Source organism: Poecile atricapillus, chromosome 15 (assembly GCF_030490865.1).
Source record: "Poecile atricapillus isolate bPoeAtr1 chromosome 15, bPoeAtr1.hap1, whole genome shotgun sequence".
NCBI classification, from domain to species: Eukaryota; Metazoa; Chordata; class Aves; order Passeriformes; family Paridae; genus Poecile; species Poecile atricapillus.
The window spans coordinates 8,466,630-8,489,482 of record NC_081263.1 but is presented as its reverse complement, the minus strand read 5'-3'; the positions used below and the strand labels follow the sequence as shown (position 1 = coordinate 8,489,482).

At 45.6% G+C, this 22,853-nt stretch overlaps 3 protein-coding genes and 1 long non-coding RNA gene across 5 annotated transcripts; 2 read left to right on the top strand and 2 right to left on the bottom strand.

Annotated features, from left to right (window-relative positions):
- Positions 1-132: 132 nt before the first annotated feature.
- On the bottom strand, positions 133-13,171 carry ZNFX1 (zinc finger NFX1-type containing 1). The gene is made up of 13 exons (XM_058850479.1): positions 13,041-13,171; positions 10,337-12,337; positions 9,425-9,556; positions 8,859-9,004; positions 8,513-8,656; positions 7,946-8,063; positions 7,451-7,701; positions 7,184-7,323; positions 6,714-6,868; positions 6,072-6,217; positions 5,609-5,719; positions 4,797-4,892; positions 133-2,660 (listed from the first exon to the last, which is right to left on the bottom strand). The coding sequence occupies exons 1-13, from the start codon at positions 13,093-13,095 to the stop codon at positions 231-233; spliced, it is 5,925 nt and encodes a 1,974-aa protein (XP_058706462.1). The 5' UTR covers positions 13,096-13,171; the 3' UTR covers positions 133-230.
- LOC131584907 (uncharacterized) lies at positions 3,423-12,956 on the top strand. Of its 2 annotated transcripts, none has more exons than XR_009278826.1 (3): positions 3,423-4,272; positions 4,977-5,125; positions 12,652-12,956. It is a non-coding gene; the product is annotated as an uncharacterized LOC131584907 (long non-coding RNA). The 2 variants fall into 2 exon arrangements; XR_009278825.1 differs by having other exon boundaries at positions 12,605-12,956.
- A 267-nt stretch (positions 13,172-13,438) lies between the features above and the next one.
- Positions 13,439-19,922, top strand: DDX27 (DEAD-box helicase 27). Its single transcript, XM_058850480.1, has 21 exons — positions 13,439-13,668; positions 13,753-13,887; positions 13,990-14,049; positions 14,344-14,497; positions 14,867-14,913; positions 15,046-15,132; positions 15,925-16,030; positions 16,118-16,291; positions 16,590-16,740; positions 16,895-16,994; positions 17,104-17,245; positions 17,318-17,471; positions 17,586-17,667; positions 17,744-17,921; positions 18,061-18,167; positions 18,313-18,418; positions 18,520-18,614; positions 18,715-18,841; positions 19,081-19,165; positions 19,350-19,424; positions 19,708-19,922. The coding sequence occupies exons 1-21, from the start codon at positions 13,573-13,575 to the stop codon at positions 19,721-19,723; spliced, it is 2,277 nt and encodes a 758-aa protein (XP_058706463.1). The 5' UTR covers positions 13,439-13,572; the 3' UTR covers positions 19,724-19,922.
- A 210-nt stretch (positions 19,923-20,132) lies between these two features.
- Positions 20,133-22,828, bottom strand: SNRPB (small nuclear ribonucleoprotein polypeptides B and B1). The gene is made up of 7 exons (XM_058850815.1): positions 22,685-22,828; positions 22,443-22,594; positions 21,954-22,065; positions 21,550-21,702; positions 21,050-21,188; positions 20,771-20,896; positions 20,133-20,560 (listed from the first exon to the last, which is right to left on the bottom strand). Exons 1-7 carry the CDS (start codon positions 22,685-22,687, stop codon positions 20,523-20,525), a joined length of 723 nt encoding a protein of 240 aa, XP_058706798.1. The 5' UTR covers positions 22,688-22,828; the 3' UTR covers positions 20,133-20,522.
- Positions 22,829-22,853: the final 25 nt, after the last annotated feature.

The window sequence follows — 22,853 nt, the reverse complement described above, 5'->3', positions numbered from 1 at the left end:
GACAGCCCAGCCCCACAGAGACAACCCCACAGGGACAGCCCCACAGAGACAGCCCCACAGAGACAGCCCAGCCCCACAGGGACAGCCCCGCCCCACCACAGCCCCACAGAGACAGCACAGCCCAGTTCGCAGCGATACACACAAATTTATTGATGATCAAGCAAACGGAGAAAGCAGTGGGGCTGTGCCCCTGGTTGCGCATCTGTGATAAGAAGCAAGGCTGCACCCCACTACATTAGCCGGAGGAGGTCCTCGAAGTTGAGCATGTTGTTGGCTACATCGGACCAGGCCGCATGGGTTGCCCCGTCCATCTCCGGGGCCAGGCTGTTGCTGCTCTCCAGAGTGTGGTTCGTGCCGCCAATGACTTCATGGCATTCAGGGCACGTACTCTTCTGCATTGCCCCTCCACACTCCCCAATTACATAGATATGTCCATTTTTGCACTTGAACCAGTGGCCACGGGGACAGCCAATAGCGCTGACAATCTGCACCCGCTCAGCTTCAGAAATCCCTAGCCCTGACATGGGCAAGCCAGCACTGATCTTCTTCAGGTGTGCCTTCACTGCATCCTCATCCTCCTCTGTGAATTTCGTTGTCCCTTCCAGGATCTCACGTGCACTCTTAATCTCTGCTGCAATGTCTGTGGGTATCATCCTGCTTGCTTTGCACCTTGCCAAGAGGCTCAGCAAGTAAGTCAGTCTCTGGATCTCAGACTGCAGGTCAGTGAGCTCCTGTCCTGTAAAACTGGTGCGCGTCTTAGACAACCATAGCTGTACTTCATCCAGCCTCTTTCTCAGCCCCTTCCTTTCATTCTCATCAATTTTGTTCAGAGAACTAGTCAAGTCTGCTACACGTTCGTAGAAATTAAGCAGGTTCTCAATTAGTCCAATACTCTTTGTGGAGTGAGCAGAAGCTTCTAGCTTACATACCAGCCAGCCACAATTTATATCATATAGATAAACCCTCAGAACAATATTCTGCTCCAGTACAGCCTGCAGCCTCCGTCTTTTAGACTCAATTTCCTGTGCTGGGCCTTGGATTTTCTGTTTCACCCGTTCTATCTGCTCCACCTGCCTTTTCACACTGGTGCCATATCTCAGGTTCTTTCTGATCGGTGTCTGACACAAAGGGCATACCTTCAGCTTGACAACATCGTCATCTTCATCCATATAGTGGTCAAGGCCTTGCGACTCAAAGACATGGCCACAGTCTTCAAGCTGTACAAATCGAGCATCTGGGTCATCCTCAAAGCCAAAAAAGATCTGAGTGAGTTCCTCATGGTCACAAACAAGGCACTTCTTTGGGCAGGGCTCTCCACAAAATCCTACACAGGGATGACCACAGGGCAGCATCTTAGCACAGGGAACATTGCAGCGAGGCCTGTTGCACGGCTCAGAGCAAAGGCTGGTACACTGGTAGTGCTGGCACTGCCACTCACACGGCTCAGCACAAGGAACACAGCTTTCCCAACATTTCTTTCTGCACTTACTGTGAATACAGTAGTTCTGACATTCCTTTTGGCAAGGAGGACATTCTGTAGTACAAGGCTCTTGACACTTGTGGGAGCAGATCAAGACACGCCTGCATGGCCTGTCACATGCCTTATGAAATCTTCCTCCATAGCAAGTATGACAGGATCCTGAACATACATGACCACAAGCCAGTGTGACAGAACACTTAGTCTCACATTTCACAGCCTCCTCATTTCCCATGCTAGTGATCCAGCAAAAAACTTTCTGCTTGTGGCCACATTTCAATGTAGCTGTAACCTCTTCAGGACATCGCACCGTGCATCGCTCCCCACAGGAATTCCTGCATGAGTGTCCACAGTTTAACTTCTTCTGGCAAGGTTCTAGGCACTTAAACTGCCACACTGGTATATGGCATGGCACCACCTGTGTGTGGCCACACTTAGAAATAGTTTTCTCTACCTTCACCATACATTTTCCACAGGGCTCATAACATGACTTTGGGCAGCGGTGCCCATCTGCACAAAGCACCTTTTGACAAGGCTTCAGGCACTGGTAGTCTTTGTGCTCCAGGTCATATGGGTGACATACCCTTGTGCAAACATGTCCACAACTCAACCTAAACTCACAGGGACGAGTACAGCCTCCCTCCGGGACGCTGTTGAAGTCTTCACCTGTAGATACCTGTGTCTTCATTTCAGGGTGGTTTTGACAGCAAAGCTCCAATGACTTGCCAATGTGACCGTTCTTCCTAAGTGTTTGAATGATCTTGTTCCAGAGAGGAACCTTGCCAAGCATTCTCATGTTTCCAATACAATAGAGCCCTTTCTTAGCTCTGGATAATGCCACACATATCCGATTAGGGATCTGCAAGAACCCAGGTCTCTCCTCTTCGTTGCTCCGCACCAGTGACAGCAGAATAATATCATTCTCCTCTCCCTGGTACTTGTCTACTACATGAACCTTCACACCTTCAAAGACCTTTGCTGGCATGAGTTTATGCAGACAGAAGAGCTGTCCAGTGTAAGTAGTGAGAATGGTGATCTGAGAAGGTTCATAGCCCTGACACAAGAAGTATTTGCACAGTTCCACTACAAAGTGGGCCTCATGTCGGTTCTGGTGACTTTTCCCTTCCTGAATCTCTTGTTCAGGAACTTCATGTTCCACAAAGAAGACATTAGTTGAGACACCCTGAAACAAGAGGAAGGATGTCAGAGAGAGAATTCTAGTTTCTGTCATCCCAGCCTGTTTCCATGTTCCTTATTATACACTGACTGGAAGACCTTTAAGGAGTTGACTACAGTATGCAGTTACTGTGTACTTAGGTCATTTCCTCTTAGATTTATAAAGGTTATTAATGAAATTCTCATTTCAGCTTATTGGTAATATTTCAGTATTCTAAAATGAAATCAGTTTCTGTGGGTGATTTTATTCCCTGTCTTTCCAGAGATGTCTCTGGAAAGACAGGGAATAAAATGTCTCTACTGTACATTCCCAGGCTCTACCAAAGAAAACATTAAGTGCTAGTAACATCTCAAAGCATATTCATGGTGTGAACCATGTCTTGTTCTGGCCCTGGTGGAAAAATATACGAAGTTACCAATGCACTTGCCTAAACATGCCTTCCCTGTTTCTGCAATAAAAACAAAGCAACAAGGAAGATTTCTTCTTCATCAGAAAATACTGGGAATTCTAAGACTCCAGTAGTCACTTACCAGCTCATGGTGTGTAGAGTTGACTTCTCACCCGTTCAAAAACTCTATTTGCCTTGAGTTAGCAGGGGATTTTATTTTTTTTACCTATTAACTGGAATTATTCTACCCATAAGAAATCATTGTTCTGACTGCCAAAACCCAGAGACTGATTTTAACAGGAAAGAACAGTTTTTGTAGATCAAACAGATCTCTGGTTTTCCAAGGTATCCATAGTGGTAAAGTGCCCAGTGGAGTAGAATTTAATTCAGTCATCACCTACATTGGTTATTGTACTAGCTGGGAAGATTCAATTTTGATGCCTTTTGGTACCTCAAGTTTGTTTTAAGGCCAGATGGAACACAAGATTCTCTATAATAGATTCTTGTAGGAGAAATGGGGTAAAAAAATTGTGGTCTCCTACATTGTGTGTTTTAGGTGGTATTTTTCTTGTTTGTTGGGATTTTGGTTGGCTGGATTTTGGAGGGGGTTTATTTGGGTTTCTAATTTATTTAACTAAATCATCTTCTACAAAGACTTGATCTGGACTTCAATATACCAAAAGAGGATCTGCCACTTTCCCAGATAGCTTATTCTAATAATTAAATCTTCACTGTTAATTTTCTCTGGTCTGACTTCAGCATTCTGCTATAGTTTTCAGTATGCTTCCTTCATCAAGTTAAAGAACCTTTAACTAATTAGTACTGTTTTTCTTTATGAATACAGATTTACATAGTCTAAGGTATTGTAATGCTACTTCTGCAACTGTCTCAAATCTTCCTCCCAGGATATTCAGTGGCTCATGTTTCAGAGATCCAAGGGCATCAGTGTAAAAGTGTAAGCTTGGCTCAGACTTCTGGGAAAATAGTTAATTTGTGACAGAGAGCTGTGACGGAGTCTGCAGAAAAGTGCTATGCAAGATATGCAAGGGAAGATTACAGAGAGATGATTATTAATAGTTCAAAGATGCAAAAAAAGCATCAACATAGAGATACATGAAGTCCTGGTTAGGGTGAGGAAATACAAATTAGAAAATAGAGAGTGAGTGTTAAGATGGAAATTCAGTACTATTAAGGAAGAAGCAAGACTGACACTTCTGACTGATACCCAAGGTGAGCATTCTAATAACTTACTAAATTCTGGCTATTTATTGTGTATGTTAGATAATAAGTGATTATTTTATACTTGTAAGCTGCATAGATTTTCTTTCCAGATGTTGTTTACTGGTAAAATACTCAAATGGAGAAAACAAGGAAAAAGAGTTACAGTAATCCTGTCGCCTATTTTATGTCGGAGTTTCACATATTATGCTTTAAGTCTTTAAAATTTCTTCCTAGCTTTCAAACTCCTACAAATCATTTGTTCCCACTTCCATTTTTTACTGTTCTTTTAATGTCACTGGTATTGGATCTATTTCCACTGTCCACCACCACTAATGCCAGAAGAAGTTACTTATTAACTAAGAATTACAAATTACTTACCTAATTCTATATTGCACAATCCCTTGAATCAGGTATAAATTTCAATAACTGAATTTTACCTAAGATCTTGAAATCCTTGAACACTGTATTTTACAGAAACTCATTTAACCACTAACAGGGGACAAAAGCAACCACTTGGATTGTTGAAAACTCACTTTTATATTCTCATATTCCAGGACAGTGGGATGGTTCTCCAGCTTCTCGTATATATGAGGGCTGATAAGCTGGGCAATTTCAGGGCGCATGCGGTGCTGAAACACAAACCAGTTTTATCTTTAGTCTTGAAGAAGAAGCAGCATATTTCCCTATCATTATTCTTTTGCTCCACTGTCCAGATGGCGGCTGAATGCAAGACAAGGATGACTTTTCAATAAGAGACAAGAAGGGAGCACTTCCCAATCGCTGCTCTCCCTCACCCCATTGCCAATGCCACCAACAACTACAGGAGTTGGTAGTAGCAGAGTATCTTCAAGAAAACCTCTTGGTAAGGCTGTTGTACAATAAAGTTGGTTTTAGTGCTAATGTAAGCACATTTATAGATAACAAAAGCCAGCACTTCACCCTAACTACTAAATGAGCAGGTGCCTTTAATACAGGATTGTTGGTGGTAAAATTAACTCCCCTGGGCACCAAGATAGATGATTATAGCAATTTAGCAGGAAGCAGCCTGAGAAGAATTGTGCTGTCTTACTCTGCAAAGTTCTGGAAGTTTCAGCTGCCACAATAAATTGTGTTCTTCACAAAAAAACATGAGAACCACAGTGCTGTGGACGATACCACTAAATAACTGAAAATATGCTGGAATTCTGTGTCAGTTTGACAGATCCTACCACTTTTTTCAGAAGTCAGATAGTAAATTCTTTTCTTTTGGGCTGCTCTTACAGTAGAAATATAAACCTAAGTGTATTACAAACTTAAAACAACCTAAATACAAATGCCATGAAGTTTTTTTATAGCTCTTTCTTACTTGGTACTTTAGACAGACAAAGGGGAAATCCACTTTGATCAGACGTTCAAAGAGAGAGACTTCGAGGTTGAAGTTCTTGGCCAGGTCATATACATTTGCACTAGGCTGCAACTGAAAGAGAAGGGATAGGAGGTCCATGTTTTGGCACTTTTCCTTTGTGTAAGTATTTTCACTCTCATTTTCTGTGACTGCTCATCCACTCAAAGGCCAGAGACTGGATTCTTGCGAAAGTGCTAAATATCGAAGCTAGATACAGTCACAATCAAAGCATATGTAAAATGGTATCAGTTAAACTAAAACACCAATCCCACCGGAGCTCTAGTCTGAAACTACAAGGAACAGGGCCTCTGGTATCTGTGGAAGCTGGGGAGCAACAAGCCCTGGCAATTTTCTCACACAGTATTTGGTTAGACAGTTCTTGTTCATTAACACAGCAGATAGAGATGTCAGTCATGAACATTACCTGCTGGTGATCTCCAATGAGGATGAGGTGCTGGCAGTCTTTACTCAGAGTAGTAATGGTGTGAGCCTCAAGCACCTCTGCTGCCTCCTCTACAATGACAATTCGCGGCTCTATGAACCGCAAGATCCGTTGGTATTTTGCAGCACCTGAGCAAGGACAGAAGATAAACCTTAGGATATAACTACATTCAAGCAGTAAGGCAAGACTTTTCACAGAGTGGAGTAGGCGCTCTGTCTCAGAAAAGACTGGGGTTCTTCTCAAGATTCCCCATTTCAACACTTAGCTCTTTGAATTTTAAAACAGCACCATGCCAGGGACAGCTTCTATATGAAGAGTTATTAAGAAAGGCAGGTGGAGATTAGCTGTGCCTTACTAAGGCACAAATGGTGCAATTCCATTAGAAGAATGCTACTCGAGACAGGGGGAGTGCAAAAGGGCACAGAAGCTGCTCATGCCACTAATTAACAACTCTCACAACAGCCGTGTTTGCAAAGAGAGTCAGAGATTAAAAAGGTTGCAGACTAATGCAGAGCCTGACCCAGGCTGTGAAGCAGCACATAATACTCATCCTTCTGCAAAAGGCTTCTTTTAAACATGACTGGAAGCAATACAATACTGGTTTGCTTCCTAACTGCTTCGTACCTGTAGTTGTCATCCCCACAATTCTGGCATTATTGAGAATGCAGAGATCTTGCTCCAGCCTCAGTTCTTCCAGTCTTTCTGCTGCTGCCTGATACTGCTGTTCATACCTCAGAATATTCTCTCGAATAAAATCCTGGTAAGTCTTCAGCCAAAGCCTGGGAAGAAAGTGCCATTATCACACACTGCAAGGAAAACAGGATGGTGATCCAACAGTTCTGAGTGGATTCAGTTCAAAACTTTCCCCGTGTCTTTTGGGAAACAGATTTTTACCATCTGTACCTAGTCCTGAACACATACAAATGCAGGGCATGACACTGCCTCCCATGCAGTACAAGGAAGGTAAGAACAAGCATGTTCAAACAAGGAGCTGAACAGGCACAGGCAGAAACATCATGGCTTGACACAGTTTGCAGACTGGAATGATCCTAGGAAACACCTGCCTGACAAGCCCTGCAAAATAGCTTTGTCACCTGTAAAGTCTCCAGCGAGAGCTCAGGTCAAGCTGCCACACATCCTGAATAGCATTGGCCTCTAACTCTGTCATTGTGTTCTGTTTAAGGAGCTCAACCTTCACCTTTTGCTTAATTTTTCTCCTCTGGCCAGGAGTTATCTAAAAAAAAACAAAAACAAAAAAATAAGCCCCAATAAGCAGTTACAGCACAAAGAGTCTTTTGTATTCTTTTGTATTAACACCCCCACGTTATTCTTTACCTAGTCATGCTAATGCATGCAGTTACCTTCCACTGCGTGGTCTCCCATCGTTGTTGAGCTGTTTCTTCTTCCTGGTCCAGCTCCATAGCCAACATGGCACAGGGTAGCACCCGAAGAGGTATGTTATATTCCTCCTTTCTCCTCCTAGGGTTTCCTATCTTTTCATCCTCAATCACTCTCTCAGCTTCAATCAGGTCAGCCATCTCTGGGATCTCCAAAAACTCTTCTGCTTCATCTACCCCCTCCTCCTCCTCCTCCTCTCTTTCCTGCTGACCACCTGTGAGAGTCACCAGTCACATGAAGTAAGACATAGCCACTTTATCAGTGCAGCAGTCAGATCACTACATGGAAATTAGGGTTAATCTTCTTTCCACTCCCTCACAGTATCACACATCATTCTCTGCCTGTTAAGTAGCAGTGTCTCTTTTCTGGCACACATACACTGCTTAGGTAAACACACTTGTAGAGGATGTGTGCGAGGTGGGTGTCTTTTGGTGTTTTGTTTTTTTGTTTTGTTTTACCTGGATTTTCAGCCCATATATTCTCTGCAGCATTCTGAGTGAAGGCAGATACACCAAGTCCCAGCCACTCCAGAATCAATGAGTGTCGTGAACCAATGTTGTAAAGCTCAGTGTCCTCCTAATACAAGGAAAGTCAAGTCAGCCAGGCCTATTGCACTTCAGAGTCTTAGGAAAATGCCAAAGCAGCCCCTTACAGCAGTGGCAACTAGGACAAGTCCCTGCAAGACATCCTCCAGAGCTAGAAAGTCCAAGCAGCCCAAGATCTTCAGAAAAGACACCCTTCCTCCCCTTCAGTTTAAGAGGCTTTCCTTCGGGTATTTGCATTTTTATCCTGCTAAAGATCGCTTAGAATCTCTGCAGTTTAAAGGAGCAAAATTCAAAGTCCCTGCTTGCCCCGCCTGTCTAGACTACTATCATTTGGCACAGCTTGCTGTTCATACCCTTACTTTCCCAGCAACCAAATGATGCTAAAGAGATGCATACTGGGGGAACCTCAGGCCCATTAGCAGAAAGGATGCTAAGCATGCACTGGGACTGCTTGACTCAGAAGAAAGGGACCTCTCTTACCATAGCCATTGTCAGGCTGGCCCAGTGCTGAGGTGCCATGTGCTGTTTCAAGTAGCGCGCATGCAGAACTCCGCGGGTCGTGCACTCCAACTCCTTTGTTCTTTCAAGGAGATTCTGCTCAGCCCTTCTCATCTCACTCATTACCTACTCATAACAAAGAGAAGGGAGGCAGTGTCACGCTCACAGAAACCAAGTTCACTAACAGCAGGACAAAAAACTGACAGAAGAATTAAAAAACCAAATTCAGCGTAAAACAAGGTGAAAGGCCAGGTGTGGGGGAGGTTTATTATCTCCTCCAATGCACAGGCAACCCAGTCCCAGCATCTCCCAGCAGGTCTGCACATACCTTTTCATAGTCTCTGGAGAGGTAGTCTGGGAAGTCAAATGTGTAGGGAAGCTTCCTCAGCTCCTTCAAGGTGAATCTGTGCAAGGCTGTACTGCTACTCCTGCCCCCAACACGCACTATCTCATCTTCTTGAAATGAGAGTATTCCTGTGAATGAAAAAGGAACATTAGAACTAAAGGGCCAAGCTCAGTTTTCAGCAATAGGACAAGAAGTAGGAAAAACACCCTTTGACTGCACATTCTACAGTGCCTTGCTCTGAGTGAAGTTTTTTTATCTATATAAATGGGGCTAGGGTCACAAAAAATAATCAAACCAAAATGGAGGTTATCATGCCATACAATAAGCAGAGTAAGAGTTATAGTACGGTTTCTAATTACAGGTTTTAAAAGAAGGTTGACTATTGCTTGAAGTGTTCAAGGCCAGGCTGGATAGAGCTTCGAGCAACCTGGTCTAGTGGAAGGTGCCCATGTCCATGGCAGGTGGGTTGGAACTAGATGATCTTTAAGGTCCTTCCAACTCAAACCATTCTATGATTCTACCTCCATCCTGCTTGCAGGTAGTCTTACCTTCTAAGAATTGATCCAGTGCATGGTTAGTGTAGCAGACTATAAGGATGGGACGTTTCTGGTGTCTGTCTTGCCACACAACATCATTAGTCAAGAGAGCCTGAACAATCTTCAAACCCACATAAGTCTTCCCTGCAAGACAAGCTCAGAATCAGAAAAGGATAACTCACCCTCTTTGAGTGCATTGAAACATAGAAATCATCAAAAACAGATACAATTCTTTCTAGGGTGCAAATCTGCTCTGTACCAAGAAAACTGACCCCAGGGATAAATAGCATACTAAATGTAGACAAAGTAGAATGACACTTACTTTCTGGCCTTTAATTGAGCAAGGTCACGGTCTGCAACAGTGTTGTTTTTGGATAATACCCCAGACCTGGACATAGGGTTTTCTCTCCCTCTGCATCCCCCAGCCCACTGGCATCATACATGACATTTGGCTGCACATGCAATATCCACACACTATTGCAACACAAGCACTGGTGCTTGTTAAATTCAGGTACCATTTAAAACAATTACAGTTCATCTTAGAATACTTTATTCACACAATGGTTCATGGCTGAATGCTCCCAAAGCTCTAACATGCCATGAAGACAAGTAGAAGAGTGCTGCACAGCAAGAGGGACCAACTTCTCAAAGGTGATTGAAAACTTCTTCACCCCAATATATAAGCACAGCCAACAGTGCAGTTGGTGTGTACTTGCAAGTACATAGGCAAAGACCAGACGTGGGTATTTCAGGATATTAACTATCTCCACAGCTCACACTAACTGGGCGACTCAAGCATCAATTAGCCACAGGACTAAAGCTTTGGAGACAGTACAGCTGGCTTTTTCTGAAGTTAATCTCCCTAGATGGGGGAATAAATGAGAATTTCTTAAATTACACAGTCTTTAAGCAAATACTTCTCACCAGTGCCAGGAGGTCCTTGGATAATAGCCAGCTCCTTGGTGAGTGCAAGATTCAATGCCTGCACCTGAGACTCATCTAATTTCAAAGCTTCCATTGAAAGCCATTGATCGGGATCTAGAATGTGGACTCTTTTCAAGCTATCAGGGCACTCCTTTCCAAATGAAGTCTTCACCAAGGGTGCAAAGTTGTAGGCAGTATCCCCTGTCAGGTATGCTGGCTCCTTCACCTGTACATTACATTCCACAATGTACTTCTGGAATGGGATATCTTCTTCCCGCATTTTCTGCAACCCTTCTAACACATGCCGATAGGCCTCAAAGTAGGCAGCTGTCTCTACCATGAGGAAAGAGTCTGAGGGTTGAATGTCTGCCAGCAGGGGCCGGCTGGCTGCATCAAAACACAGCTCCACAAACCCATTGACAAGTTCTTCAGCATCACGATTAGAAACAGTGGCAAAAAGGAACGTTTCAAAGTGATCTTGGGACATGCAGACTAGGGATCCATATAGCAGTCGTTTAGAATTCTTCCACTGGACAAACCTCAGTGGTTTTGTGTCAAACTGGACCTTGTGAGCAATACCAGTTGAGGTACAACATGGAGCAATAATCCGTGCATCAAAGTAGATCCTGATATCATCAAATTTTTTCTTTCTTAAATTTCTGCCCTGGAGGTTCTGCAAAACCTCCACGATACCTTCCCTTAAAGGCCTTACAAAGTCTTCTCTCAAAAGTCGGAAGTGGGTGTCAAGATAAATACTGGCGCTTTCATATCTTCCAAAAACAAAATTGGGACGTAGAAAAGGTTTCTCATTACCATGTATCTCATCATATGTTGGATAAATGCTCATGATACGATAGCTGTCTTCTTGCCCATCTTGAGGCTTCATAAATGTACACTTATCAACCCTCAGTGTGCCTTCACGTCTCTTCTCCTGCAGATGCTTCATGAGCATCTGGACCTTACTGAGATTCTTCTCTGTCTCTTCTGTGATGTCCACACCAAAAGCTCTCAGGGCATCTATGGATGATGTCAAGACTGTCAAGAGAATGGAAACTTTCTGCACAGAGCTGGCAGGGAAAGTACTTATCAGGTGCTCAAGAAGTAAAATGATGTTGCTGATATGCTTAGGGTACTCATGGCGTTCAGCAGGAACTACTTCTGTTACCATGTCAGACACGTACTGTGGCAGACAGATCTTGAGAAAGTTGGACTCCTTCACAACTCCAAGAATGTGTTGGACATTCCGTCTATCCATTTGGCAACTGCATACTTTTTGAAGCACCTGGCAAATGAGCTGAACGAAATTGCGGTTCATAGTTGTTTGGGAAAGAAGCTCCTTCAACCCTGAACTGGAAGCAAGTGTGATGACAACTTCTGAGGGGTCTTTCCCAAGGAGACTTTCAAGGAATTTATAGCCAATCCTTCTGGCTTGCCAAGGCTGCTCACTGTGGTGGCCACCACCTGGGATGGCATTCTGGTAGAAATGAGGATTCTCCCTAGGTTGCCTCCTCCATGTGCTACCTTCATTTTCCCACCCACTCCTCAGCCCTCTCCCTCTAGTTCCACCCTGAGTTTGTCCACCTTGATACCTCCTTCCCCTGCCTCCATTTTCTTGCTCATTCCAGGGTCCTCTGGTCCTCTCACGGGCTTGTCCAAGCTGACACGTTCCTCCTCTAAATGCATATTGCTCATGCCAGGGTCCTCTGCCCCTCTCATGTGTTTGCCCACCTTGATACCTCATCCTCCTTCCCTCATTCTCCTGTTTAGTCCAGAATCCTGTGGCTTCACTGTTGGCCTGTTCACCTTGAATCCTTGGTTTATTCTTATTTGATTCAGGAACCTTCGAAATCCAACCACCAAACCTGTCTTCTCTTTGCTCAAGTAGAAGAGTATAATTACTGCCTTGGAGGTCTTCCCCTAACTGAGGTGCCTGGCATGGTACATTATTTGTTCTGTTTCTGCCTCTTCCTATAAAGTCAGCGTCCAAATGAAGTGCATGACCTCAAAAAAAAAGCAAAAGAAAGAGACACTCTTTAATTATAAATCAACCAAATCAACATGTCTCCCAACAAAGATGAATGAGTATATTGACCTGACAGTCAGCATATATTGAGCATTTCACATCAAGTTAAAAAATTATTTTATTTGCACACAGACTTTTGAATCGGTTTCTCATTTGTACCCTTTTTTCTAACTGCTAAAGAGAGTGCCATGCTTAGAGTTCACTTGAGCTACGAAGATACTAGGAAACAAAACCTCTTTCCATAGAACTGAAAGCAGAAGTAAGAAGGTGAAAGATTAAGTTTTCTGCACAGGACATTTCCTCGGGAGTTAGTCATCAGTGAAATAATACAGAGGACGTCACAGCTGCCTTGAACTGGCTGTACATAGCACACGAAAAACATGAAGCCTCTTGCCGAAGCCCAGGCTCTCGGAGTAGCAGGAAGCTCAGCCCTTAGAGCCCTTCTCAGACTCCCCACAGGACGCTGAGGAAAGAACTGACTGCTGGCAGGAACAAAAAGCAAGAGGCTGCTGAAACATATCACCGCATCATGGCCCCAAACAGACTCCGAGGGCAAATAAAGAAGTGTTGAAACTCAGCCTTGAGAGAAAATTTCGCTGTACACAAGCAGGGGAGTAGCGGATCCCCTGTACGAGCGCCCCACCCAGCCCTCCTGCCCTGCATTCCCCGGGGCACCCTTACCTCTCGCTCCATCTCGGGGGTGTCGGGCGTGAGGCTCCTGCCGAGGACCCTCCATCGCCCGGCCCGGGACTGCCCCGGCTCTGTTCCAGCTCTCCGGGGCGAGGGCAGCGCTGGCGCTGGGGACCGCGGCGCTCCTGCGGCCGAACACGGGCGATGCTGCGCTGCGCTGTCCGCACAGCTCGGGAGCCGCCGCTTCTGTCCCGTACACCCACCAGCGCTTCCCCTCCCCATTCCCCGCAAAGTTTCACTTTCCAGTTCCCCGCAAGTCCCGCCCGGTGGGCAGAACGCCCGCCTCACGTCACCGGCGGGCAGCGCCCCCGAAACGGAGCTTCTCGTCCTGTCTCTGGCTCCCGCAGCAAGGGGAAGCGAAGAGAACGAGAGGGCGCACCAGCACCCAGCCCTGGCCCGCCCGCTTTCGGTTTCCTTTCCCGGAATTGCGGGGCGGAGCTGCCGCGGCTCTGCCCACCCGCCCGGGCCCGGCCCCCGGCCCGGCCCAGCGCACGCGTGTCCCGCGGGGTTCCGGCTCAGAGCCATGGCCACGCTGGAGAGCCTGGGCCTGGTGGGCACCATCGCCGAGGGGGACGTGGTGCCCGTGGACTCCGAATCTGGCGACTCGGAGGATGAGGAGGTGGGGCCGGGCGGGCGGGGAGCGGCGGGGCCGGGGCGGTGCGGCGGGGCCGGGCGCGCTGCTCGCTCACCGGTGTTACCGCAGGAGCTGCGCAGGGCGCCGGGCCCCAGGCGGCGGGGACCCTCCCGCGGGGACTTCAGCGTCGATTTCGTGTTCGGGGAGGCGGAGGCCGGCGGGGAGGATGCCTGGACGGCAGCGCTGCGGCAGCTCCGCGCCAAGGTGAGGCCTGAGGCCGGGATAGAGCTGCGGTGCCAGAGGCCACAGCGCCCACTGCTCTCCTGGGCTCCTCCTACAGCTCTCCTGTTGTGGTTTTCTGCCTAGAAAGCAGCTACGACGCTGGATGAGAAGATTGAGAAAGTGAGACAGAAAAGGAAGCTCCAGGTCAGGGTCTTTCTCGTTGCTGAAAAGACTGGTATGTGTTTGGCCATTCCCACAGCCACGGCACTCTGGCTGCAGCTCATCGCTTCGGCTCGGTTTGCTGCCACATGTGAAGCATTGCTGAATGGATGAGGTTGCAGAATTATTAGTAATTAAAGTTATGCAAAGCCATGGATTTGTGAATGGGCTTATAATAACAAACACAGACTCACAAAGGATTGAAGTTTGTTTTTCATCCTTTCTTTTAAAACATTTTCAATTTTTTATTTTTTTTTTTGTTTTTGTTTTTTCTTTTAGGAAAGGGAAGCTAAACAAGCAAAAGTGAAAGATGAGGATGCAGAGGCTGAAGATGATCAAACCAAAAAGAAGGAATGTGAGGATTGCAGTAGGGATGATGAAGATGTGGAGTCTGAGTATTCACTGGATGATGAAAGTATCTTCACAACAGCAGGTATCAGCAGTACACAGTGAGATGGACAAGAATCTGACACAAAGTTGGCTCACTGGAGAAAAGTCTGAAGTGAAGCCTTGCTGGGAGAGGGCAAGAACCTTTTATATTTTATTTCCTTTCTGCAGCATTCCTTCTGATTTTAATCAAGCTTATTTTGAATGGTAGCCATAATTGAACTCATCCCTGAACAAGGATATTTACTTGGCAACTTTACTCCATTACATGCCTCTACTTATTTCTGAGGCTTCTCTCTCAATATCTGAATTGAGAGCAAAAAGTATGAGATTACAAGGTTAAGACAGTTCACAACATCTTTTTATGAGTTTCCCTGTGTTTACAAATTCCTGTCACGTTTCTCTTTCTCTGCAGATAAGGTCAAAGTGAAGGAAAAGAAGAGATCAAAAAAGGGAGAAGTTGTAAGTGTGAAAAACCAATCAAATTTCTCCAGAATTTCTTATTGAGGAATTTTCTTTGGTTAATGAATCAAAGACCAGCCCAGAGCCCTTTGATAACATGTGTTCCAGTTTTGTTGTTTTTCCTGTTTCTAGGAAGCAGAGAGCTTTTTTGAAGATGCTTCTCAATATGATGATAAGTTGTCATTCCAGGACATGAATCTTTCACGACCTTTGCTAAAGGTATTTACCTAGTTGATTTATTACATGTTACTCTGAAGGATGTTGTACAGCCTCCCTGCCACCAATTAGAATCATCAAATTTCTAATTGTTTTGCAACCTCTCTGACAAGGAAATCATTTAGCAGCTAGTGTGATAGTCCTTTAGGAGCTGTTATTATAGATTAATGGAAACTATTCTTTGATTGTGTCAATCAAAGATCGAATATGTTAACACCATCTTGAGCAAGACTTATCACAGTGTGGTTGGAAGGAACTTTGGAGGTCATCTTGTCCAACCCCTTCTCAAGCAGGGCCACCTAGAGTTGCTGCCCAGGAATGTGTCCAGATGGCTTTGAATATCTCCAGGGCTGGAGACTGCAACCTCTCTGGGCCCCTTGTGCTGGAGCTTGGTCACCCTTGAGGTGAAAAAGTGGTTCCTGGTGTTTAGAGGGAGCTAAACATATATATTGCCATATTTCAGTTTGTGCCCATTGTGTCTGTCTTTGGGCACCACTGAACAGAGCCTGGCTCCATCCTCTTTCCACCCTCCCATCAGGTTTTTATTTACATTTGCAAGTTTCCCCCTGAACTTTCTCCAGGCAGAGCAGTCCCAGCTCTGTCAGCCTTTCCCCACATGTGAGGTGTTCACAAGTCCTTTATAATCTTCATAGCCCGTTGCTTCTCTCCAGTATGCCTATGTGTCTCTGGTCTCTCTCCAGTATGTGTCTTGTAGTGACGAGCCCAGCTCTGGACACAGCACTCCTGGTGTGGCCTCAGCAGAGACAGGGTTTAATTGCTCTCTCTCCTTTGTAGGCAATCACAGCTCTTGGCTTCAAGCAACCAACCCCGATTCAGAAGGCTTGTATCCCAGTGGGTCTTCTGGGAAAGGATATTTGTGCTTGTGCTGCCACTGGGACAGGTAGGGGGTTGAGCAGGGCACTAGAAACAGAGAATTAGCTATTCACAATAATTGGTAACCCTTCTTAATTTTTTTTTTTTTTTTCAGGTAAAACAGCTGCCTTCATCTTGCCTGTCCTCGAGCGCCTGATTTACAAACCTCGTCAGGCTCCAATAACACGTGTACTGGTTCTGGTGCCAACACGAGAACTGGGTATTCAGGTGCACTCTGTCACAAAACAGCTGGCACAGTTCAGCAGTGTCACAACTTGCCTGGCAGTAGGTGAGTGTTAAGTCATTTATGTGAACTGTACTGCTTATTATAGACCACTGCACAGAACTGGGAATGCTGTGTTGTGAAACTAGAGGCTGTATGGTCATTATGCTTCCAGTAGATACATTATAGGTTAAAATCCTGTTTTCCAATATTGTGCTGTACTTGTTTACCCATTTGTGAGAAAGAAAATATGGGGTCATTTCTGGTTTTGAATGTGGTTTTATCTGAGGTGCTTCCCATTCCTCAGGCAATTTGCATCCCTGTACTCTGCTGCAGTCAGCAGTGTGCATTCTCTCTCTTTCAGGTGGCCTGGATGTGAAGACTCAGGAAGCTGCTCTGCGCTCAGGGCCAGACATTCTTATTGCCACTCCTGGGCGACTGATTGATCATCTCCACAACTGCCCTTCCTTCCACCTGAGCAGTGTTGAGGTGCTGATTCTGGATGAAGCAGACAGGTAGGGTAAGCAGGACAGCAATGAAAAACATGGTAGTTTTCTGCTTTCCTTTCTCCAGGATATCAGGCTGTCCTATTGTTGTTTTGCATTATGTAATATTTCTTGGCCAGGCCCAGGTGAAGCTGCCTTACCTTGCTGTTTTTCTCCTGTATAGGATGCTGGATGAATACTTTGAGGAACAGATGAAGGAGATAATCAGGTTGTGTTCCCACCACCGTCAGACAATGCTTTTCTCTGCCACTATGACTGAGGAGGTAAGACAAGCTGTTGAGAAACATACTGAGGCAGGAATTTGAATGGTAGTTTGTCAGGTCTTTTACCAGAAATCATGTGAACTTTTTTTTTCTTAACCTCTTTTTGTAGGTGAAAGATTTGGCTTCCGTTTCCCTGAAGAATCCCGTCCGAATTTTTGTGAACAGCAACACAGATGTTGCTCCTTTCCTGCGTCAGGAATTTATCCGGATCAGACCCAACCGGGAGGGGGACCGGGAGGCCATTGTAACAGGTTAGTGATGAGCCAAGGCAAGCTGCAGTCTGAGTGACTATGGAGCAGGCTGCTGAGAGGACTTTGTTTCAGCTCTGCTGACACGAACGTTCCAAGATCACGTGATGCTTTTCACCCAGACCAAGAAGCAAGCTCACCGCATGCACATCCTGCTGGGACTGATGGGCCTGCGGGTTGGGGAGCTGCATGGCAACCTCTCCCAGACACAGCGGCTGGAATCACTCAGGTATTAGCAGGCTTAGTTAGCAAGCCTAGGCTAAAAAGAAGGTCCAAGTTGGAAGTTTTAGGGTGGAAGTAAATGGCTACATTCATTGTTAACACATTTTCTTTCTCTGCTCAGGCGCTTTAAGGATGAGCAGATTGATATTCTGGTAGCTACAGATGTGGCTGCACGTGGACTCGATATTGAAGGTGTTAAAACAGTGAGTATTTGAAATGCTGAGCTTCTTAATGAGGCCTTTTATGTTGTTTCCCTACTTGTAAATGTTTCTGTTACAGGTGATCAATTTTACCATGCCCAACACCATCAAACACTATGTCCACCGTGTGGGTCGGACAGCCAGGGCAGGCAAGGCTGGGCGTTCAGTTTCACTTGTGGGTGAGGAAGAGCGCAAGATGCTGAAGGAGATTGTCAAGACAGCTAAAACAGCAGTGAAAGCCAGAATCCTCCCCCAGGGTATGTGGTACCTTTAATGAGGTGAAGAGCTGGAGAGAGTACACATGAAATACTGTGGTACAGAGGGACACTAAAGGAGGTGCTGAAAAAATGGACTTCACATGAGCTGCCTCTGGTGTTCATATGGTATTGTTTTCAGATGTCATATTGAAATTTCGGGAGAAGATTGAGAGTCTAGAGAAAGATATCTATGCAGTTCTCTGCCTGGAGCGTGAGGAACGTGAGATGCAGCAGTCAGAGGCCCAGGTAAGCAACTTTTTTAGTATCTGGTGTGATGCAGTCCATTATGAGGTTACGCCAAGTGTACTTAATTAACCTGCCTACTTTAGAAAGGGAAGAGAGGAGTATTTTTTAGCTACCATGAGTTCACATCTTGCCTGAATTATCACAGATCAACAAGGCAAAGAAACAGCTGGAGACAGGAAAAAAAGAGACTGGGAGTGAGAGTTTGGAGCGGAGCTGGTTCCAGACCCGTGAGGAGAGGAAGAAAGAGAAATGTGAGTCATGACGCTGTTGCCATGTTAAATTCTATAGCCACAGCTGGCCTCTGCTCTGGGCTTTAAGAGGTTCTTTATTCTGTTTTTCTTTCTCTTTCCAGTGGCTAAAGCCCTGCAGGAATTTGACCTAGCATTACGAGGGAAAAAGAAAAGGAAGAAATTTGTACGGGACACACAGAATAAAGCCCAAATGACAGTGAGTTCATTTGTAGACAAGTGGGACCCTGGGCAGACTATCATAGTTTTCCCTTAGGAAAGCTTGACATTACCAAAACTTGTATTTTAACACCTTTCAGCCAGAGGAAAGGTCACAGTTTGAGATCTTAAAATCTCAAATGTATGCTGAGCGGTTGGCAAAGAGGAATCGTCGAGCAAAGAGAGCCAGAGCCTTGCCAGAAGAGGAACCAGCAGCAGCACCAGCAGGTAGAAACTTTTGTTTTACAGGTAACTTACTTTATGTCACTTACTTTGCTAGAAATGACAAAATTAATCCAGTTTGTATAGAGGGAGACACTGATCTTTGAAGGAATGGCCACAAGTGCTGGCCCAGGGTCCATGTTTGCAGTCATTTGCCTCGTGTTTAGGTTAATTGTTGTATTCAAGAGTACTGTGATGATGCTGTGGCCTTCTGTTTACAACCAGTGTTCTGATTATTATGTTAGGTCCCAAGAAGAAGAAGAAATTGTCTGTGTTTGATGAAGAGCTGACCAACACAAGCAGGAAGGCTCTGAAGCAGTACCGTGCTGGGTAAGGTCTTAGCAGGTCTACACTAGTGCAGACTGCAGTAGATGAGAATTTGTTTGCATCTCTGCTTCCTCGGGAATACTTTGAGGTTCTGAAATTGGGGCAGGGTTCTTCTGAGAAGTACCTGTCCTACTGATAGAATTCTGTAACATGTCTGACCTCTCCTCCCTCCCCTCTCTCTCAAAAGCCCATCATTTGAAGATCGAAAACGCTTGGGTATTGCCCAGCGCAGGAAAGGAGGAAACTTCAAGTCCAAGTCCAGGTATAGATCCCTTTATTTTTTTGTTCAAGTTTTGGGGCTTTTTCCCTGCTTTCTTCTTCTTCCTCTTGTGATTGGTTAAAGGCCCTTGCTAAAAGGTTTATTGGTTTTGCAGTACCCTCTTACTGCAGGTCTGATGCTGGGGGTAATCAAGGATAGTGCCTTTAATAACACATTCCTAGGCTTCTACTTGGGAGACCATTGTGCCTAGAAAATGCTCAGTGCTGCTCTGTCATTGAGAGATGGGTTGATGGAATAATATTATTTCAATTATCTTCTCTTTCAGGTATAAGAGAAAGTAAAGTAAGAACTGTTACCAAATGGGTAATTTCAGACACACTGTACAGGCCCTTGATTTTATAGTACTGCAAGACAACCTCAGTAAAATTGAAGTTTTTCTTCAAGTTGTGGAATAGCTCTGGGATGTTTATTAATTAAGTGGTTGAAGACTGTGAAAATATCCGTAGCAACCCATGAAATAAAGGATTATTTTTCTTTTAAGATGTTGACTGTTTTATGGATAGCTAGAACAGCTGAGAGCTGGAATATGTTACATCTTTCTTGTTCATGTAAGTAATCTCTAGGGCAAAAACTGAACAAAATTTTGATCATGTACTTCTCTGATTTAAAACAGCAGAGGTCAAAAAAAGATTCATGGGGCTTAGGACCCATTCCTATAATAGGAAAAGAAGTTTTTCAAAATACCTGTCACAAAGATGGTTTCTTTAATTTTTACTATCTCCACTCTCACAGTCTCTTTTTTTTTCCATCAGCCTTGCTAAATTTCATTGCTATGGTTTAATTCTTATAAGGAACACAGACCAACTGTTAATTTCTGTCTATACAAATGAAGCTTTTTTCTTCAAGCCTGCTCTTCTGGGATGACCAAAGCAGAGCAGTAAAAAGTAATGGCTGCATTCTTGACACAAACAGACCAGCACAACAGTGACTCCTAGGACTAGGTTTTCCAGCTTTATTATAAAGGTCAAACATTACCAGCAGTAGATATAAAATATACATATCAAAGGTCTGACAGGTGGTACTGCTCAGTGTATCCCCTTCATTGGTCTTCTCCCAGTTCAGAGGTACATCACAGAATTCTCACGGCCGTGGGGGGCGCATGCCAGGTGGAGGAGGTCCTGGGAATAAAGGAAAGAGTTGAAGAGAAAAGAAGCAGCAACACTAAACAAAAATCATTTTGCAGCTCAAAGCAGTCATAGAACCCCTTTTTGGCACCAAAGCATTTATGACAACTAGCAGAGCTAGGGAGACACTGGAATACATCACCCTTCAAACATTACGTTACAGCTTCTTAGAGCTCCTAGGCAGCTGGGATAACCTCTGCTCACCTCTCATTCCTGGGGGTGGTGGTCTCATGCCAGGGGGGGGCATTCCCATCGGAGCCCCTCGGCCAGGTGGCATTCCCATGGGTGGGCCCATTGGTGGTCTCATGCCAGGTGGAGGTCCCATCATTCCTTAACCCAGAGAGAAAACAAGCTTGTAAATCCAGCTGACTATTGAAGGCACTAGCTGAGTATCAGAATATCTCCCATAGTACTAGATTTTCATCAGAAAAATTTTATTACCAATTTTGCAACAAAACTCTAGTCCTACAGAGTAATTCCTACCTGGAGGAGGGGCTCCTCTGCTCATGGGTGGGGGAGGACCCCCACGCCCTGGTGTGTATTGAGTTGGGGCTCCTGCTATGCTGGCAGTGGCTGCTGCAGCAGCAGCTGCAACTGTTCCACGACCCTGGGGTGTCATCACCTGTAGACAAAACAAGCAGACTCAGAAAAATAGCACCCGCTTTATCATAATTACTAAAAAAAGAAGACTGAAGTTCTCCTTCAGAAAATAACACCAGTCTCCTCTTAACTTACTAAATAACACTACAGCCTGTAATAAGATTCAATGGATACCACTTGAATTATGTGTGAAAAGCTGCACTGTTCAACCCTCTTCTTCTGTCATATAGGACAATACCTAGGGAGATCTAGTACGAAAAAAAGCCTTGCTAGGCTCAAACTTTGTGGTAACAGAAACTAGGATTACAGTTCTTCCACTACACCAATTTCTTGCATCACACTGCCACCAAAATATAAAAGCCACACGGGTGATAGTTTCTCACCTGTTGGGATGGTCCTCCCACTCCTCTGACAGGGCCAGCTAATCCTGCTGGAGCTTGTGGCATGGGGGCACCAGCTGGTACTCCTCTCCCTGCTGCTCTCCCAACACCAGGTCCTCCAGCAGCTCCAGCAAGGGGTACCCGGGCAATTCCAGTCTGAAAACACAGCCCCCCAAAAGAAAGATTTATCACAAGTCCTCAAATCCTACAAATGCCCACAGCCTTCCTTTGTCCAATTAAATGTCCAAGCCCAGAAAGGAATTAGAGCTTCCTGCAGTGAAGTTTGTAGGACCTAGTCACAACAGCATCTGTAAGTCTACAGCAATACAATAGTAGCATTCCACTACAAAGGAGCAAATACATCAGATTTCCTTTCCCTTTTTCTTTAGCTCTCTGCTCATTCTTACATCTTTCGGAGGTGGTCCTTCAACTGTCATAGACACCAGGTTTTCCCCTCGCAGCAACACAAGACCAAGGACTCGTTTCTCTTCCCTTTCTGGTTGTTTTGAATTTTTAGGTCTGATGAGAAAAAAAATTGCAAAACATAAGGAAAAACAGAATGAATGAATGAATGAATGAATGAACGAATGCTGCTCTTTGAGCTTACAATAGAATATATAACTAAGCTGCTTTCTCCAGCACATTTTTCTATGGCTTAAACTGAGCACACAGAGAAGCCTGAACTGTTACAAATGGCATCACATACGTTGGTTATTAGGAAAGAACTGAGACAAAGTGCCCCGTAAGTCTTGGAAGTGTGGGGATTTGACAAACGAGACTAAACCCATGACTGTTCTTGCAGCAGCCGGCAGCACACGGTGCCCCATTGCTGTCCTGGCTCTCGGCCCGAGCCCCCCTCGCTGGGGAGCCGGGCTGGGGGCACCCCCCCCGCTCACTTGATCTTGCGGAACTCGTCGCAGTCGCAGAGGATGAGGTTCATGTGCTTATCGAAGGCCTTGAACGTGCCGATGAAGACGCGCCCATCCTGCAGGATGCACCGCATGCGGTAGTCGATGTGCTGCAGCATCTTGCTGCTCTTTCCCACCGTCTGCAAGAGAGCGCCGCGTTACCCGCGGGCCGGCCCGGAGCGGAGCTCGCTGCACCGCCGCCCCCCGGCCCGCGGGCCCGCCCGGCTCACCATGGCTGCGGCTTTCCGTGCTCCCCCCGCCGCCGCCGCTGCTGCCGCTGCTCCCGCCGCGCTCCCTCGCCGCCCGCACCCGGCCCGGCCCGGCGGAAGCTGCTACGCGCGGCCGCCGCGACTTCCGCCCGCGCTGCGCGGGCCCCGCCCGTTCCGGCGCGCCGCGGCC

What these genes read in the sequence shown, in the direction of transcription:
- DDX27 (XM_058850480.1), top strand. Translation starts at nt 13,573, where the DNA reads ATGGCCACGCTGGAGAGCCTGGGCCTGGTGGGCACCATCGCCGAGGGG. An exon ending in CACAACTTGCCTGGCAGTAG is followed by an intron (nt 16,292 to 16,589) that starts GTGAGTGTTAAG and finishes TCTCTCTTTCAG; the next exon opens with GTGGCCTGGATGTGAAGACT. An exon ending in CCGGGAGGCCATTGTAACAG is followed by an intron (nt 17,246 to 17,317) that starts GTTAGTGATGAG and finishes ACTTTGTTTCAG; the next exon opens with CTCTGCTGACACGAACGTTC.
- ZNFX1 (XM_058850479.1), bottom strand. Translation starts at nt 13,095, where the DNA reads ATGGAGGGTCCTCGGCAGGAGCCTCACGCCCGACACCCCCGAGATGGA. An exon ending in TCATTGGAGATCACCAGCAG is followed by an intron (nt 5,720 to 6,071) that starts GTAATGTTCATG and finishes CTTCTCTTTCAG; the next exon opens with TTGCAGCCTAGTGCAAATGT. An exon ending in TTGTCTGTCTAAAGTACCAA is followed by an intron (nt 4,893 to 5,608) that starts GTAAGAAAGAGC and finishes TTTGTGTTTCAG; the next exon opens with CACCGCATGCGCCCTGAAAT.
- SNRPB (XM_058850815.1), bottom strand. An exon ending in GACGAGTTCCGCAAGATCAA is followed by an intron (nt 22,066 to 22,442) that starts GTGAGCGGGGGG and finishes TTTTCTCATCAG; the next exon opens with ACCTAAAAATTCAAAACAAC. An exon ending in TGGGAGGACCATCCCAACAG is followed by an intron (nt 21,189 to 21,549) that starts GTGAGAAACTAT and finishes TTTTGTCTACAG; the next exon opens with GTGATGACACCCCAGGGTCG.